The sequence below is a fragment of the Scardinius erythrophthalmus genome (genome assembly GCF_964197995.2).
Source record: "Scardinius erythrophthalmus genome assembly, chromosome: 7".
Classification (NCBI taxonomy): Eukaryota; Metazoa; Chordata; class Actinopteri; order Cypriniformes; family Leuciscidae; genus Scardinius; species Scardinius erythrophthalmus.
Window position 1 is genome coordinate 41,819,773 of NC_138227.1, and position 19,375 is coordinate 41,839,147.

Genomic DNA, 19,375 nt, shown 5'->3' on the forward strand with positions numbered 1-19,375 from the left:
TAAATAAGGAAATAAATGTATAAATAATTATTTATTTTCGTTTTTTTTTTGCTTTTTTATGTATATTTATTTATTTATATATTTATTTATTTATTCTTTTTTACATTTATTTGTATATTTATTTATGTATTTATTTATTTTTAATATTGACAGCTTTGGCATTCCATATTTATTAGATACTAGTAGTTATTTATTAGGTAATAGTACTTATTCAATAGATACTAGTTCCTTTTTATTAGATACTAGTGGCTATTAAATTGGTACTAGTACTTATTCACTAGTTACTAGTATTTATTATTAGATACTAGTTGGCCTACTTATTAATTATGGCGCTTTTCCACTGCATGGTACGGCTCGGTTCGGTTCGACTCTGCGCGGAACGGTTCGGCTCGCTTCGCTTTTCCACTGCGTGGTACGACTCGACTCGGTACGGCACGGTTCGGATCGCTTTTGCTCGGTTGCTTTTCCACTGCAGTTAGTACTGCTTCAAAGTGGGTGGGACTGATCGTTATAGTTGCCGTCTCTACTGCCATGACACCATCATACTAAATGCGAATTTTTCATTCCGTGTTTCCCCATCCGCTCCTCGGCAACCAACGAGAGGAACGTCTGCACCTCGTCCACTGACCACGATTCAGCCATTTCTTTTTTTGAAGTTTATACTCTTTTTTTTGAAGCAAATACTTTTAAAACAGGTGCTACAGCGTTGGCTGTTGTCTACTGGCTATTTAAATCTAGCGGGTTTAGTGTCTCGTGTCGTAAATGACGCTGGTAGTGATGATTCTGTCTGACCAATCAGTGATCTGCAGTGTTTTCACGTCACATTTTAGTATCGGTACGGTACGCTTGGAACCTCAACAGAGGTGGTACCATTTAAAGCGAGCCGTACCCAAATGCGTCATAAGTGAGCCATACTGAACCGAGCCGTACCGTACCATGCCGTGGAAAAGCGCCATTAGATACTAGTACCTATTAAATAGTTACTAGTACTTATTCATTAGATACTAGTACTTATTTCAGTAGTAACTAGTAACTATTTTTTTGTTACTAGTAACAAATTATTGTTTTTGCCATTGACTTCTATGGGGATCTGTCATTCAGATATCAACTATTCAGATCTGACTAGTGTGTATTCCAACTGTGACTACGTATTTATTAGATACTATAAGTTATTTAGAAGATACGTACTAGTACTTATTTTTTAGAATACCTATTACTAGATACTAGTACTTATTCAATAAATACTAGTACTGAGTCATTAGATAATAGTACTTATTCATTAGATACTAGTACCTATTAATTAGCTACTAGTACTTATTCAATAGATACTAGTACTTATTTATTAGACACTAGTATCTTTTGTAATTGTTACTAGTAACTATTCTTATTTTACTAGTCACAGCTGCTTTTTTACTCGTCTTATGTTATGACTAGTCAGAACGGCCTTTAGAGTTCAATTAAAAATCTTACTAGTAAAATAAAAAATCGTACTAGTAACATTTGGAATAAATACTAGTATCTAATAAATAGGTACTTGTATCTATTGAATAAGTACTAGTAGCTAATTAATAAGTACTAGTATATATTTAATAGGTACTAGTATCTAATGACTTAGTACTAGTATTTATTGAATAACTACTAGTATCTAATATATATGTACTAGTCACAATTGGAATACACACTAGTCAGAACTGAATAGTTAATATCTGAATGACAGATGCCCATAGAAGTCAATGGCAAAAAATGTTGTTACTAGTAACAAAAGAATAGTTACTCGTCACTATTGAAATAAGTACTAGTATCTAATGAATAAGTACTAGTATCTATTTAATAGGTACTAGTATCTAATTAATAAGTACTAGTATCTATTTAATAGGTACTAGTATCCAATGAATAAGTACTAGTAACTAATGAATAAGCACTAGTATCTAATAAATAAGTACTAGTACCAATATAATAGGCACTAGAATCTAATGAATAACTACTAGTATCTTTTAAAAAGGTACTAGTATCTAAAGAATAAGCACTAGTAGCTAATGAATAAGCACTAGTACTTAATGGAATAGTGTCTAAAAAATAAGTACTAGTAGCATGAAAATAGAGACTAGTAGGTTTTAAAGATTAAATGTTAAAACGGCTTGCCATATAAGTACTGGTACCAATATAATAGGCACTAGAATCTAATGAATAGCTACTAGTATCTTTTAAAAAGGTACTAGTATCTAACAAATAGGCACTAGTACCTAAAGAATAAGCACTAGTAGCTAATGAATAAGCACTAGTACTTAATGGAATAGATACTAGTGTCTAAAAATAAGTACTAGTAGCATGAAAATAGAGACTAGTAGGTTTTAAGGATTAAATGTTAAAACGGCTTGCCATACTGTGACTAATATTCATTTAATAATGATCCTTTATCTGTGAAGTCAAGCAGCAAATGTTAAGTGGTAATGTGCAAATACTACTGGCCCATTTTGGGGTGAACTAATATGCAAGACTAGTCTTACATGTCACTGTTTATAACACTGTTATAAACACTGTTAACACTGTTGATCCTTAGCTGGGACGCGTAAAAAAATATTGGGGGCATAAATTAAGAGTACCCACTTCTCCAGGCACCATCACTGAGCATATCGGATTATCAAAAATTGTTAAGTGTGTGCGTGTGTGTTGTCATGTAGGCTATAGACTGATTGTCTTGGCTTGCATCCATGAAATATGGATCGGTATTGCCTTTTCGGTCGCATTTTTCTTTACAGCATGTGCTATTAAACGCTTTAAGGCAAAATGTATTCGCTGGTTATTGTTGTATTGTAGGCTACTACTAATTATTAAGTAGGCTACTTTAACTCGTCAAACATTTATTTTAATATTTCCAATTCCAACATTTATTTCCCACTGGCACAAAAGTGTTAGGCTACTGAGATTTTACTGGTATGGCTATAATTGATTTTGTTCATTGATGAAATATGGCTAATATTCTGGTGAATCTGTTATATTCTATTAAAGTTCAGCTATGACATGTAAAAATTTAAATCTGAATGAAGCTGTTGATGTGAAGCAACAATGTGTTACTGAGTACAATTAATAAAAATAATAATAATAAAAATAACAGTATAATGCTGTTCTTTATTTTTACAATAGGAATGCTTAAAGGGGGGGTAAAATGCTCATTTTCACTCAATCTCCTGTTAATCTTGAGTACCTATAGAGTAGTATTGCATCCTTCATATCTCCAAAAAGTCTTTTAGTTTTATTATATTTATAAGAGAAAATAGGCTGTACCGAGTCTGTCCGGAAAAAAACGAGCGTCTGGAGGCGGGCCGTGTGGGCGAAGCCAGAGCCATAGAGAGAATCCGTCGATCTGGGCTTTGTTTATAAAACATTCATCGTCGAAATGCAGGGAACAAACAGTCTACACAACTCGTTTCTGCATCCACTGTTCCTAACGCTGGGTTCTTTGGTAAGCTTTCCCTCACCAAAAACACTTTGGAGACACTATGCAGCGCTGCCGATGATTTCCTGTTGAAGCGCGTTGAGGTGCGCGGTCGCGCTTTTCCGGGAGAAATGCTCATATAAGGAGTTCCACTCTGGTCTACATCATTAGATCCACGGTCAAAAAAAAAAAAACAGCCGAAACTTGTACCAACCCGGAAGTAAGATTTTCGGCACAGATTTTCTCCGTTATTCGTCCAAAATATTTTTAAAAAACTTTGGCCATGTTAAGCATGAGAATCCATCTCTTTAACTCTGTAAACAACTCTGAATACATGAAACACCATTGTACCCCCCCTTTAAAACTGTAGTTAGTTTTACAGTAATTTTACTGTGGTATAAAATACAGAAGCTTGCTGGCTATTTGTTGGCAGTAAGTTACTGTTGATTTTTTGTAATTTTGTTTACAGTGTAATGATGAATGACACTACTTGTTTGAAAATGAAGCCTAAGTAAACCAATTAAAAAAAATACTAGTGTAAATTAATTTGGTCTAAACCAACTAAATTGTGTCAAACCAACTAAACTGAATTATTTTGAATGAAGTAAATTAAATTGTGTGTAAAAATGTATTCAATTAATTCAATAAAATAAGGGTAGCCTAATGAAAAAGGACTTTCATCATATAAAACAAAACATATTTTTTTTGTTTTATTTTTTATCAAACTTAAGTAATTTTACCTTGCCAGAGAAATCAGGTTACATCTACTGACAGTTATGCTTCAGTAAAACCTTGTTTTTCAGGTATAGGTTTTCAGTTATTCAGTTATGCAGTTAATTCAGTTATATTCAGTTATCCTAAATCATTTATTTAATTTCAACAAAACCAGTCATTACCACATGATGTACATTTTCTAAGTAGAACTGACTAAACATTTTTTTTCAGAGTAAAGTGTTACCCAATATTGTCCTGTCCCATATTCAGATATCCCTCCTTGATTGACTAAATGAAATATCGAACAATAAACATATTACATAATAAAGGTTTGAATGTCTGGTTTGTTTGGGTTCCTGTGAAAGAAAATGAAGAAGTAAATATAATCTTAGTCACCAACAATAGATTTATATTTTGCATTAAGGAAAGCTGAGGCTAAAGCAATCATAGACCACAGATCAAACTCAAAGAAAAATATGGCAGGGATATTGGGATATTAATGACACAGGAAGACTTTTGTATAATATTGAAAGCTCTGTTGGTTTCGAAAGAGAGATGAAGAAAGGGTTATCACTCATCTCACAGGATAGGCTACTTCACACAAGACACGTCATTTAGCATATTAGATAGACATACACATGGAATGTGCTTACATTGCAATTAAATAGAATCTTTCCAACATGTGATTATGGATTGTTGTGCATATGAAAAGGAAAGAGAGGAATTAAAGGTGAATTTTCTAAAGTGAAAACTAAACATCCTTGGAGCATCATTGAGGAAATACACATTTAATCAAACTTTTGAAAGAAACAGGCCTGATGGAGTAAGTATAAAATGTTATGGTTAAATATTATTATTTTAATTATTATTATTTTGCCTTCTTCCCCCTTATCATGCCAAATCTTCCGATCCACACTCCTGTCCAGTAGATGACAGTAAAGCACCTTTAAGCTGGTTTGCCATCCGCCAAGAAAACCGAAGAAAAAGAAGAAGAGGAAGAAATAGAAGAAAACGAAGAAGAACAACACAAAAACAAGAAAGAAATGGTTTCGGAAATAGTGTCGTTGTTTGCGTTTTCACATCTAACGCCAATTACTGTATCCTTTCATACTTAAAGCGTTTTACCATTCAGTGCCTGTTCAGGGGACGAGTAAGTTACCTTCTGAACAGTGACCGGCTTTCTTCTTCAACCAGTCGAAAGTTAGATGGATGTTTGTGATTAGATGTATGGATGCTAACAGAGGGAAGTCATGGCTATAGCGCACGCCGCCACAGAGTACGTGTTCTCGGATTTCGTGCTGAAGGAGCCCGCGTCCGAGAACAAGTATAAAGGCATCAGGTTAGAGCTGGCTCTGGATAAGATGGTCACCTGTGTCGCGGTGGGTCTGCCTCTGCTTCTCATCTCTCTAGCCTTCGCTCAGGAAGTGTCTGTCGGTATGTATGTGGTTTTCTCACACTCATCATCAGAGATCATACCTAGTCTAGCCTACTTACTTTTTCGAGTTTCTTTTTGAAACTGTTACAATTCCCAACTGTTGATGCCGATATATTCAGTGTTAAGTGCAGTAAATGCATATGACCTGAACTGCATTTTGTATTTTCCCTTAGTGTTTTATACAATATTTTTTTTGTATTGCATAAGCAATGACACATCAGTTTCCACATTTAAGTTAAAAGTCAGTTTCAGGTTAAGTTAAAAAACAGGTTAAGTTATTTAAATATATGTAAATACTTCAGGGGTAGCCTATTTGGCTCATGGCCTTTTCATGAAGCTCCAGTGTGTGACAGCACCGATTATGCTGAATGTTATTACATCAGGTTATATAATTATAAATCTATGAACTATAAAAGCGATGTTTGTTGTATTTCATCTAAAAAAATAACAACATTTTGTCATCTCATACATCTGCATTCAAAAGTTTTAACGTATTTTTATATAATCTCTGTAATACATCAAGTTCTGAAAGTGTGGCATGAAGATTAAACATTGATTGAAATTAAAAAATTGCAGAACAGCCCTGTAGGTGATGTACACTAAATGTAAATCGTAAAAATGTAAATGCTGTTTACACTGTTAATGGTTAAATTGGCTTTTATAGGAAGTGGGGAGCCCTTATTTATGGTGAATGGTCATCATTCATAATCGTGCCGTAAAATGACTTGTGAATGTGTTTTTACAACAAAGGGGCTCTTTATCCAGTGTTAATGTGTAAGATAGGGAGTAGGTATTCAAACAAAGAGAAATACTTTACAATTCACTTACTTTATTATTATTTTTTACCTTTAAGTTAACAGGTAGGCAACGGATTTCACCCTCAGGAAATGTATGAAATTGAACAGGTTTGAAAATATTGGTTGGCAAATATGTAAACATCTTTTTAAACAAGAAAATGATGTTGATTTAAAGAGAATCAGGGCCAATTTCTTGTTTAATCTCTTTCCAATTTCTTTTATGGTATGTTTGATTTAATCACACCGACACAATCGCAAGCCACACAGTGCATAAACGAGAACTGACAAAGTACAACTGAAACACAGGGCTATATAAACAGCGGTAGAACAAAGGAAAGTAAAGTAGACTAAACAAACGAGGACATAATCATTAACTAGTGAAACCAAAACTAAACAGAGAGCGAGGAACAACAGAATGTCAAAATGAGGTTCCTCATAACAGAACATAAACCTGACATTAAGCTTGTTGAGCTATTGTTTGTATAGCATCGGGCTTTCTTGGGCTGCTGATGTTTCACCAGTATCTCACCAGTATCAGCACAGCTTTGTCTCAGCTGCTTCTAGACAGGCTGTCAGTCAGTGCAGTTTCACTGTTACGCCACTTGGTGGCGGTAAGGGACCATTCGTTCAAGTAATACAGTACTGGTATTCAAAAACACTGATTCATTCATGAATTAAAAAAAAAAAAGTTTTGAAATTATTTTAACATTGGGCTATTTTTATAAGAATAAAGGATGTTTACATGAGAAATGCTAAGCAGGTGTAGTGATTAGGTTATTCTAAAATGCTACACAACATATTTCTGCCTAATCATATGACCAAAATCTACATTAGATTATTAATATCATAAATACATACATAGAGTTTTAATATCATAAATTGTCATGAGTAGTTTGATTCTAATTGTAGCTATAAAAAAAGTTTTCTAGAAAGATTTTTGATAATAGGTGGGTATGTAAATGGGAATCAAAGGGATGTGGATGGTCAAAGCATGTAATGCTGGAGTAAAGTAATGCCACAACTTGCATTTGACAATGCTGATCTATTCTCCTGACATAATCAAAGTAATGGCAATAATTCCAGCTTCTAAATGTAAGCTTTTCTTTCTTTCAAGCTAGTTTGCGGCAATGTTGACGTCACATGCACGTACAAGTCTTATGAAAATGACTCTATGGTTGGATTGGTGGATTTCAAATCAGTAGGGGTTGAGGCAACAAAAATAATGTTGTAACAAGCTATTCTCATTTTTTCTAGGTACACAGATTAGTTGTTTCCCCCCTACAAAGTTCTCGTGGCGTCAGGCTGGTTATGTGGACTCATACTGCTGGGCGGCAGTGCAGACACAGGACACGGGAGGCCTGCCACTGTGGCTGCACAAGGTAAAGCCATGAACACATGTTCTCACACTTTTTACCAAGCTGTTCTTAGTGTCGTAGTCTAGGGCTGTCACGATTACTCGATGAAAAAAACATCCTACATTACAGTGTCGAGTAATCGGTAAAATTCCACAAGCGATGTATTTCGCTGACATTTACATTTATTCATTTTTTGCAGTGATTAATGTGATTATGAAATCACAAAGGCTGTGGTTTAATTAAAAATATGTACACATGTACAGCTAATCACACTGTGCATTTTGGAAATGCAACTTGCAACTAATGAGAAGCATTTATAAGTTTTCCATCAAAATAGAAGCTTGATTGTTTAACATAAAACAAACAAACAAAAAAACAGAAATTATTATGGTAACGCTTTATTTTGATGGTCCCCTTGAAAACAATAATTCATTTTCCTTGCTGATTAAGGCGAGACACTACAGGTGAATAGGGTAACATTTTTAACTAGCAGATATCACCATGAAACTTTCCCAGTTTATTACCTACATTGAGATGAGAAAAAATCTCTGTAATTTAATGTTTAAATATGCAAATTAGGCTAATTCGCATATATTTTAAAAAACTAAAAAAATATTTTTTCATTGTGTTCACATATTAGATTCACATCTTTTGTTATCCTGTAAATCAGAATATACTGTCAATAGCCTTAAAAAATGATTTTCGCCATGTTTTTTGGAATAAAATGTTATATAAATCAGGCTAGGAATAATATATTTACAAATCCCTCTGTAAATGTCTTCTTAATATAACTAGGTACAAGACTGGAAAGTTTGGTGTATATCGGTGCTACTGAAGTGGAGATTTCAGACTTGGAGAATGAGAGAAAGGTCATTTTGAGAAAACGGGCTTTAAAGATTTATCATCAGCCAATGAGATTGCGCATTCAGCCCTTTTACTTTCACGATTGGTTGCTGATAAAAATGAAATGACCATATTTGGATCCGACAGCATTGTACAGGAGAGAGAGAGCTTTCCAGCGGTATATGTGCTGACAGGGAGCAGACAGCGATCACGGAGCAGCAGGATGATTTACAATGCCAACTTTTGTTGAATTTATGAGAAATCTACAGAAGCAAACAGACAAAGTGTAGTAAAATGAAGACCTAAATGTGTATTTCAGACTTTTTTTTACCACAAGTCTGAAAGAAGACATGTTATTGAAGACCAATATCCCAAAATCTCAAAATTGACCAGTAAAATGTTTTTGCCTGCCGTGTCTCGCCTTAAATGTGGAATTTGTGCATTACTCAAATAAATAGTTAAAATAATGGTTTTCTCAACATACAGAGGTATAAAGAGGCTTAAGAGATTAGTCATAGAATTCACAAAATCCACCTTCACCTCCTAATAATAATAATAATAATAATAATAATAATATTATAATAAAGAAAAATGAAATCATGATGATCATTAAATGATCATTAATGTGTTTTAGGACAAATGAGCCTTTAAAATGGACCCCCTCTCCCTCTCTCTGCAGTTTTTTCCTTATATCCTGTTGCTGGTGGCAATATCAGTTTACTTGCCAGCGTTGTTTTGGCGGTTCACGGGAGCCCCTATGCTTTCTTCTGATCTGACCTTTATAATGGAAGAACTGGACCGTTCCTACAACAGAGCCATTAAACTGGCCAAATGCTATCACGCTGCAGGAAAACAGGACTCACTGCCAGCCCGTGTGGACTCATACAGGTGAACTGAACACACAAAGAGCAGAGAAAATGCCTGGTGGTCCTTCGTGACGTTTCAGGGTGGTTGGGTTCACACTGCACAGAGCTGTCACACACTCACATGGCTTCACTCTGTGAGAGTTATTGGCACGCATACACAAACTAACCTTCTGTCAGTAACTTTCTATAAATATCTCTGGCATTTTCACACTTTTTTTTTTAAACCATAATCTCTCACCAATCATTCCTATTACATTCCTGTAACATTTAAATACTGTTATGCTTGCATCTTTTTTTTTCTTCTTTAGCTCTGTGATAGACGTTACCGAGAGCTGCTTTAAATATCCTCTGGTGGAACAATACTTGAGGACCAAACGCTTCTCTCGAGGATTACTGATCCGATACCTCCTCTGCCGCGCCATCACTTTCTTGGCCCTCATATTAGCCTGCATCTACCTTTGCTATTACATCCGTCTCTCCATCACAGATGAGTTTCAGTGTGACATTCGATCTGGCGTGGTAATCAACGACTCCTCGGTCCCTCCGGCCATGCAGTGCAAGCTAGTTGCCGTTGGCATCTTTCAGCTCCTGAGCTACATAAATCTGTGTGTGTATTTGCTGCTTTTGCCCTTGTGCTTGTACGCCATGTTGGTTCCATTCAGAAGGACCATGGGGTTCTTGAAGCCTTACGAGATGTTGCCCACATTAGGGGTAATGCAGTTTGGACAGGTGACCTGGGATGATCTTGCGTTATATCTGCTGTTTCTGGAAGAGAACCTCAGTGAGCTGAAGAGTTATAAGTGCCTGAAGGTGTGTTGATCAGGTTTGCTCTATTTGTTGTGTAGACTCTGGATACGGGGTGTTCATTTAAATGAACTTTTAATTGGTCGATTAATCTCAGATTTTGAATTAAGTCATTTATTTAAAAAAAAATTATAATTGCGGAGAAAAGTGTCAGGCTAAAAGGCCTTTCACACTGAGCGCGATTAAGCGATGCAAATGTATGTCATGATGATGCCCTTGAATCGAGACAATAGATCCCTGTGAAGCTGTTCACACTGGGCGCGATCAATCACAGCGTGACCAGTGTTGTCAACTATATTCAAAGGAAAGTAGCTAAAGCCTGCCCAAAAAGTCGCTAAATGTCGCATTGCATTCTGCCTGCCTAATGTGTTTTCTTGCCTAATCCGTGCTCACATACTGTATTTTAATATAATCAAATAAATATAATATAATACAATATAGTCGAATGTCCAATAAAGCTGTTCTCATTTCCTATGTTTTCTTTGTCAGACAATAGAACGAGTATGGCTAGTGAATGACTACATTTTTTGTGTGCAAAATTATCTGAATTGAGAGAGTTTGCAAACTGGATGAATTAAAGCTCTGTGATTAATGAGCAATACAGGAGAAGAATGGAAATTAAAATGGTCAAACTAATTTCTTTAAATATAAAACAAAGGAGAAGCAGATAAGTGATGTGTCCATTCACGTCTGTCAGCACTGTCAGATAGATTTGCCGCTAGGCGCTTTTTTGGAAAAAAGTTGAGCATGACAAAGCAAGATTTTTTTGACCAGTGTGTCGATTCTTTTCTTCATCGCCCCGCGATGAAATGAACCTTCCAATTAGATTTGAGCTTATCCGAGCCTCTGCTGTTACACAAAAGTGTGAGTGTTATTGGTGTCTGAGAACAGATTTAATCTTACATGTTCTTTATACAGATTATCATTTTCCATTCATTTTCCATGAGTCAGAGAGCTCATTCTCTCTAGAGCTGTCAATGATATTATGTGATCATAACTCCTGCCCTTCCGAAAGACGACGTTGTGCAGTTCCGCACAGTTCTGCACATAAACAACTAAGAGAAACGTTTCTACAGATGAAACATAAAGGCAGATCATGTTCTGTATGTTTTTCATGTGGTATTTTTCATATCAATAAAGAACGAGAAATGCTTACATAAGAAATGCTAAGCATGGATAGCATTCAGTTTGTTGTAAACCACTACAATTAATGTACTTCTGCCAATTATCTAATCAAAATTCACTTTAGATCGCAGTCTGTAGTGTTTTCCACACACTCAATGATGGTTTCTGTGTAGTACCAAAGTTTATGTTAATTTACTGTTGTATGTTGTGCAGCGGACGAGGTTAAAGCCAAATGGCAAAACCTACGAGATAAATACATGAAGATAAATGTATTGTCGGTCAGTGCCCGCTATCGCACAGGCGTGAAGGCAATCAATCGGTTCACGTCCAAAGAGAAAGCTTAGCTTTATCGCATCGTGCTCAGTGTGAAAGGGCCTTTACACTATCAGCTCTGATTGGTGGGTATCAGATCATCTGCATATTTGAAACTTCGGTAACACTTTATTTTGATGGTCCCTTTTGAACATTCTGTAACTTTACAACTACATGTCAACTAACTCTTATTAGACTGTCTTAATATCTACCAACTCTTTATTGTGATGGTCCTGCAACAGACACTCTACTGACTATAAGTAACTTTGCAACTACATTAGTCAACTTATTCTAACCCTACCAGTCTACTAATACTCCACTAACACTCTAATGAGAGTTAGTGGACATGTAGGTGCAACGTTACTTGTAGTCAACAGAATGTGTTAAAGGACCATCAAAATAAAGTGAAACCGAAACGTCAAATTCAGTTCCATTTGGCAGCAAAGACTTGAAAAGCTTGAGTGCAAGGAGCTAAAATGCTTCATCAAATGCACTGATGAATTTGGCTTTTATCATCTTATAATCTTAAGGCAGTTCATCCAATTACTATAAAAGCACTGTTCCTTAATTTACAGGTTAGTTATAGTAAATTTGTGTTCCTGTAATTTCAAAGTGAAGTGAATATAGTTAAGAAGTTACCATACTTTAAGCATTAATAAATTGTATTAATGCATTTGTTTAAATATATATATTGACTATTATTCTGGATATTTTAAATAGTTGACTGACTGAATGAATCAGATCTATTGTTTGACTATTAGAATGTATTGATTTTTTGGTTTCCTAGAGAATGTCTTGTAATGCGTGTGCTCTATGTATGCAGGTGTTAGAGCTGTTAAAAGAAGCGGGAGACGAGTCTTTTGACACCATGCTGCTGTTGCAGACACTGGGACAGGTAAAAACAGATGTGGTGGACGGCAGATTGCTTGGAAAGGACAGGAAAATCTCCAGCACCATCAATGGTGACACAGAGATGAAAGGTATGTGTTTTTGCTGATTACTGTTACTATTTGATTTACATATAAATACTCAAATTAAGATGGCATTGTCTCTCTGAAGATACCTGTGTTACCGAAAAAGGAGCGGTCATTGGAAGTGTTTCTTATGTGGCAAAAAAAATAGGGCTCACAAGGCATTTAAGAGGGCAGCACGTTCTAGCGAAGTTTTCCCAAAGATGCTGATGTGTGAAAATAGAAAGTGTATTACCCTGGCCTGTTGATTCGGGTTTATGTTAGCTTACATGCTATCCATCATGCCATGCTCAATTCAAATCAAAGTTGGATATCCACTTTGTATGCTCTTTTGCTTCAAATCACACACTTTCAGTCAAATACTTCATTTAACTTTAAAATGAAAAGACAATTTATCAGGATTTTTGCTTTTAATCTGGTCAGGTTTATTGCTATGTATTATTGCAATTATGGTGTTGTTTATCCACTGAATTAAGTATATGCTACAGCAGCTTCTCAAACCCCCCACTACTGCACATTTTGTCAAGTCAAGTCATCTTCATTTATATAGCGCTTTTAACAATGTAGATTGTATCAAAGCAGCTTTACAGAGATAAGCGTATAATTTAAGGTAACAGAGATTGTTTCGGCTTTACAGCAGAGTTAAGTTATTTCCATCTAAAGTTAGTTTTGTAGGTCTCCAACATGTGTGGGGGTCTCCAGGATGGGTTTGAGAAGCACTGGGCTACAGAAAGATGATGTCCTGAGAGATGCCCAAAATAATGTTGTTTCGTTCATCTTTGAAACACAAATGAACATATTTGAATGAAATTTGAGAGATTTCTGACCCTCCACTGACTGTCCAAGCAACTAGTCAAGTCAAGTCACCTTTATTTATATAGCGCTTTTTACAATACAGATTATATCAAAGCAGCTTCACAGTGATAACATGAAAATAATACAACAAAGGTGGTTTCTAGAAGAAAATTGCATCATCGTCCTCCCTAAATAAGGCAGATCAATAATATTGCTGAATATTAAATGTCCCCAACTTGGCAAGCTATAGGCCAAGGCAACAGTGGCAAGGAACCAAAACTCCATCAGTGACAGAATGGAGAAAAAAAACCCTTAGGAGAACCCAGGCTCATTCGCTCAGTTCTCCTCTGGCCAACGAGCGAACAGTGTATGATTATAATTCAGGCATTACAGGTCAGAAGTCAGATTGGATCAGAACATTCAGAATTCGCTCCGTGCACAATATGGCGACCATTGACGTTCGAACTTGAGTGTGTGGGCCAGTACTTCCGGTGAAAACTTCCGGTGATCTGACAGCGAGAGCGAGAGACAACAGCGACCGAGTTCCATAACCAGAGAGAGAGTTATTCATAATGAGTGTTTTTAGGATTCAAGAGAGGTGACTTGCCTTTCAGAGGTTAACAGCCTCAGCACTTCATCGTTGTGTGCCGTTATGTACCGTTTCTTCACGTTACAACAAAGAAGTCAGCTTTCATGCATTCCCCGTTGACGCTCCCCGTGGGCTGAGTGGATGCAGAAGATCCGGAGGGATGACTTCAACCCGACCAAATTTTTAAAAGCATATAATTTTCAGTGTATTTCACCTGTGCGTTTATACTGTATGCTTTCTATTACTGCATTTATTTTGTGCAAGTGAGATGAGTAAAGACCATCTGTTTCATAAATCATTATCTGTCTGGTGTTTAAGCAGCACACACAGTATTTTACTACTTGTAAAATATACACAAACTTAGCTATATTAAATTGTTTGTGGTACCTACAGTTAAAAATGTAAATATAAAATGTGATAATATTGATCGAGCAATTGATGCAAGTAAGTGAAAATATATGCGCAGAATTGAGAAAATAGTATTTATGGAGATAAACTGTAGCCTATCACAGGGCAAACATGTGAATGTTCACGGTGCATTTTACGCAACACAACTCTAATCGTAGTTGTAGCTCTATATTTACAGTAGGCATAACTGTCATTGCGTAATATGTGTATGCAGCATGAGTCCAAGACAATCTTCTGTTTGTGAACAGTTGTATTTCATTCATTAATCTGACTATGCATACGTGCATTTAATTGCCATTGGCTCGTGTGATGGTAATATGGATCTTAGTAGTATTTTAAGTGATATAATTGAGTCTATAAACAACTATAAGAGATCATTTTCGGCTTTCTCCGGCTCCCTGCACCGGGCGTAATGCGAAACCGGAAGTGTCTACCCTCACACTCGCTGATCAGAAATCCGACATGGCGGCCACGTGCAACTAGCCTATATTATCCAGGCTATATATAGTGAGTCATCACGCCGGTATGGAGACGAGGTTCTACAACTATGACTCTTCAAAAAGTTCATAAAGAGATCGTAAAACTAATCCATATGAATTGAGCGGTTTAGTCCAAATTTTTTGAAGAGACACGATTGCTTTATATGAAAAACAGATTTAGTTTCGGCTTTATATTGATCTCTGAACCTGAACATTTACATTGATCTCTGAACCTTTGATGTAAACAAATGTAAATTTTAGAAGTGTAATGAATGCACTCATGTCACGATTCGACACAAATGGCGATGCTGAACTCTCCATACGATACTTTTATTTTACGTTTTTTTTATTTTTTTATTATTATTATTATTAAAATAATATTTTTGATATTATCAGGGCTCACAAATATTCCCCAATTGCATTGTTCTACATTATATTCAACATACATAGTAGTTTAAAGGGGACCTATTATGCCCCTTTTCACAAGATGTAAAATAAGTCTCTGATGTCCCCAGAGTGTGTATGTGAAGTTTTAGCTCAAAATCCCCAACAGATCATTTTTTACAGCATGTTTAAATTGCATAAATTGTCACTTTTTGGTGCTCAGAAAAACGCGCTGTTTTAGTGTGTGCCCTTTAAATGCAAATGAGCTGCTGCTGCACGGCACAGGGGGCGGAGCTTCACGAGCTCGCACTCAGTCTTTCTCAGGACAATTTCATCTCACGGAATGATGATAATATCAGAAACTCTTAGTAACGGTGTTCATTTCGAACAGGTATAGTTTAGTTTTATTACGGTTATAACGTATTTGTCATCTGCGTGTATGTATCCGATTTTAATAATAGCCTACAAGTCTGCTGTTTCGGACCAGGTCCGAATGATTATCAAACATATACTGATGAGTTTAATCAAGTTTATTCCACATCACACAAAAGATGAAGCGTCAGTTTTACTCCAGAAAATCACCATAAGAGCTGAGTAAACAGTAAGTTATAAGAAGTGCCTAAGTACATAAAACAAAATAATTCCACCTCGTCTTCAGCGGCTGCCTCAAATTTCGGGAGTAAATAGAGAGAGCTATGTGGATTAATACATCCAGCCACACAACACCTACAACGCTTGGGAGACATTCTCGTCAGTGCAGTAATGGCGGAACTCGCTGTGGACTCGATCAGTCTTTCGATCGGTCTTTGTTAAAACGGCAGTGTCTGTCAACACTCGTGGGCGGGGCCTGTGGCTTTAGTGACGTCACTAAAGCCGCATTCTGAGAACAGGTCGTTGGGAAACACTGCTTATGATTTATGGGGATTAATAAAAAAGGAGTGAGTGGATTTTTATCACTATTGGGTGGTTGTGTACACACACTGCCAACACACATTTATGTCCAAACAGCATGCAAAAGTGAATTTTGCATAATAGGTCCTCTTTAATGTAGTAATGTAGTCACTGAAAACTCAGTTTTTTCCTCACGCAGTACACTCGCGCTTTCAATGCAGCCATTCGTTGAATCTGTCAAGTTTACTTTGACAAGTTCCCAAACTGTAAATGGTTAGTTCATCCAAAAATTTTAATTCTGCACCTACTCACTCTCATGTTGTTTTCGCGTATCACGCAAACATTTGAACGAACGTGTTTACTACAGTATGCACTTCGTTGTAAATCTGTTCATCATATAAAGCCATAGTGTCTCTTCAGAGGACATGGATTTGGATTAGGCTGTAATCAATTGATTATTTTACAATGCCTGTATGACGTTTATTGGATCTTTTAAGTTTCAGAGGAATAAACTTTAAATAAAAAATGTATCTGTGTTTCCTCAGAGATTTCTCCACTGATGCAGGGGGACTGCTTGAAAAAAGATGAAGATGAGAAGGTTGTGCGCCAGAGGGTGATCTGAATTGCCCATTTACAGTCTGTGGTGACTGCCTGCATCATACTGAGACTCCTAACTTCTGGAAAAAATGGAGGAATACAATTTGGGCTAAAGGAGGAAAACTGTGGAAGTCTCATCTTTTCATAAATGCATAACTAAGATCCACTAAGATTGCAGTCAAATTCTGTTTTGGTTCTTCTTGTTGTGGGGGTGATGTGCTAACTGTTTTATATTACTTTAGTTTTCCACATTCGATTTTATAGTACCTTTTGCAGTAACGTTTTCACTGCAGAACATTTTTCTGGCTGGATCAGTTATTCTGTTCTTATCGCTGTAACAACAATTTAGGCTGATCTGGTCAAATTTATAAACACTGCCCGGCCCCCAAAAAAAGTCACTGTTTGGATTTCATATAGGCAAATTGCTTAAGAGTCTTTGATTGGATCATTATTGCAGTGATCATTACTCTTGCATGAGAAATAAATGTTGTGATGTTATTTCCAACAAGAGGTGCTTACATTTTTGGTCAAGATCTTGCACTGACAATGCATGAGTCCAGCACTATGTAAAGTCTCGCCAGCACATCCTAAAGACTTTCAGTGAATTTAAGGTCTGGACTCAGAGGAGCCAATTCATGTGTAAACCATTTTCTTGCTCCTCCCAACCATTCTTTTACATTTTGTGCTTGATGAATCTTGAATTTGACATCATGGAATATGTTCCTGTTGCATGGCATATAACATGCTAGAAACAATAATCACTGCAATAATGATCCTATCATAGACTCTTAAGCATTTTCCTATTTAAATCTAAACAGCAACTTTTTTTCTTCTTCTTTTTTAATGGCCGGGCAGTGCATTTACATGCATGTTTACATTGGCACCCATAATTGCAACTTAAAATAATCAATTGAAGCTGTCTGAGCATTGGCTGATTCTTTCAGTCTAAGGTAATGGGGAAATTAATAAACTGAAAGAAAATGTTAACCTACAGCGCTTCTCTTTGAAAAATAAATTGTGGAAAGAGATAATTATTAAAATATTAGACCATGGATCATCTGGGGTTTCTGACAAAAAATGATACTGACATTTTGAAATTTTTTTTTATTTTTTTAAATACAAGATTTATATTCTCTCTGCGCTGGAAATAAAGTTGATTGATTTTTACACTAGTTTTGGAATTCTTTCATCATTTACTTTCCTCATGTACAGTTGTCATAAGTTTACATACTGTACATCTTACAGAATCGGTAAAATGGTAAAAATAAAAATAAATAAATAAGATGGATTATACAAATTGCTGCTTGTTTATTTAGTACTGCCCTGAATAAACTATTTCATATAATAATGATTAAATATAGTCCACAACAGAAAATATTAGGTGAATTTATAAAAATTAACCCGTTCAAAAGTTGACATACGCTTGATTCATAATGTTGTACCTGGATGATTCACAACTTTTTTTTTTTTTTTTTTGCGTGATAATTGTTATAATTGTGATTATTTGTCCTAAAGCAGTTAAACTACCCACTGTTTTTCAGAAAATCCTCCAGGTCCTACACATTATTTGTTTTTTCAGCATTTTTTGCATATTTGAACCCTTTCCAACAGTGACTGTATGATTTTGAGGTCCATCTTGTCACACCGAGCCCATACATAACTATTATATAACATTCACTGCAAATTAAAAAAGGTCATCGAATGCTCAAAATGAATCCCTTGTGGACACCTTCAGTATGCTGAGACAACCGAAAGCTTAAGATAAAATGTTAAAACTGTTGCACTTGCAAATCTTTTGCTCTAGAATTTAATTATCTTCGCCCTGGATTACACATTGTCATTAGTTAACTAATCAGAACAGACTTCTATGACTGTCTGATGCAAATGTTACTTCATTAAATTTAACTGCTTGAGAGTGAACTTTACCTGGAATTATTTGACAACAAAAAATGGGTTTTTAATTTCTTTACAACATAATACTATTTAATAATACTAACCCCCTGGTACTGTTCTCGTGTCGGTCAAAAATGACCGAAATATATACTATATTTTAGTTGAATGTTTTTATTTAATATTTTATGGTACTAAATTATATTTTTGCAGTAGTTATAATCCATTTATGCACTTTTTCAGCATAGACCTGAAAATTACATTTTCAACTTAACGTTATAAATCTTGAATGCTTTGGAGCACAGATGTAAGTTTGGTCTCTTTTTAAAGACGGCACTTGTCAGATTATTGCTGAAGTGAGAAAAGTCTAACCTGCCAGCTTTTGTAAAAATCCCAATAAATGGCATACCCAAACTAAAAGAGATACAGTTCATGAACCCTTTCCACTAAAAGCATAAGTATGGTCTTATTTGAAATCAGACGCTTTTTTGTGAAGTCAGAATTAATTATTGTCACAATGAAGAAAAAAAGTTATTAGAAATGTATTTGTATGAAATTGGATTTATGAAGTTAGCATTGTTTTAATCTAGAAATGCACTGCAGTAAAGCCACATGACTGACTGTTACATTTCAAATCTGAAGATGATAAGTCTAAAACTCAAGATCATGTCATGTGACTTTATT

At 35.7% G+C, this 19,375-nt stretch overlaps 1 protein-coding gene across 1 annotated transcript; it reads left to right on the forward strand.

The window, feature by feature from the left end:
- Nucleotides 1–5,115: 5,115 nt before the first annotated feature.
- Nucleotides 5,116–17,973, forward strand: panx1a (pannexin 1a). Its single transcript, XM_081371029.1, has 6 exons — nucleotides 5,116–5,584; nucleotides 7,637–7,761; nucleotides 9,260–9,468; nucleotides 9,755–10,256; nucleotides 12,511–12,667; nucleotides 16,750–17,973. The coding sequence occupies exons 1-6, from the start codon at nucleotides 5,401–5,403 to the stop codon at nucleotides 16,824–16,826; spliced, it is 1,254 nt and encodes a 417-aa protein (XP_081227155.1). The 5' UTR covers nucleotides 5,116–5,400; the 3' UTR covers nucleotides 16,827–17,973.
- The last annotated feature ends 1,402 nt before the right edge of the window (nucleotides 17,974–19,375 follow it).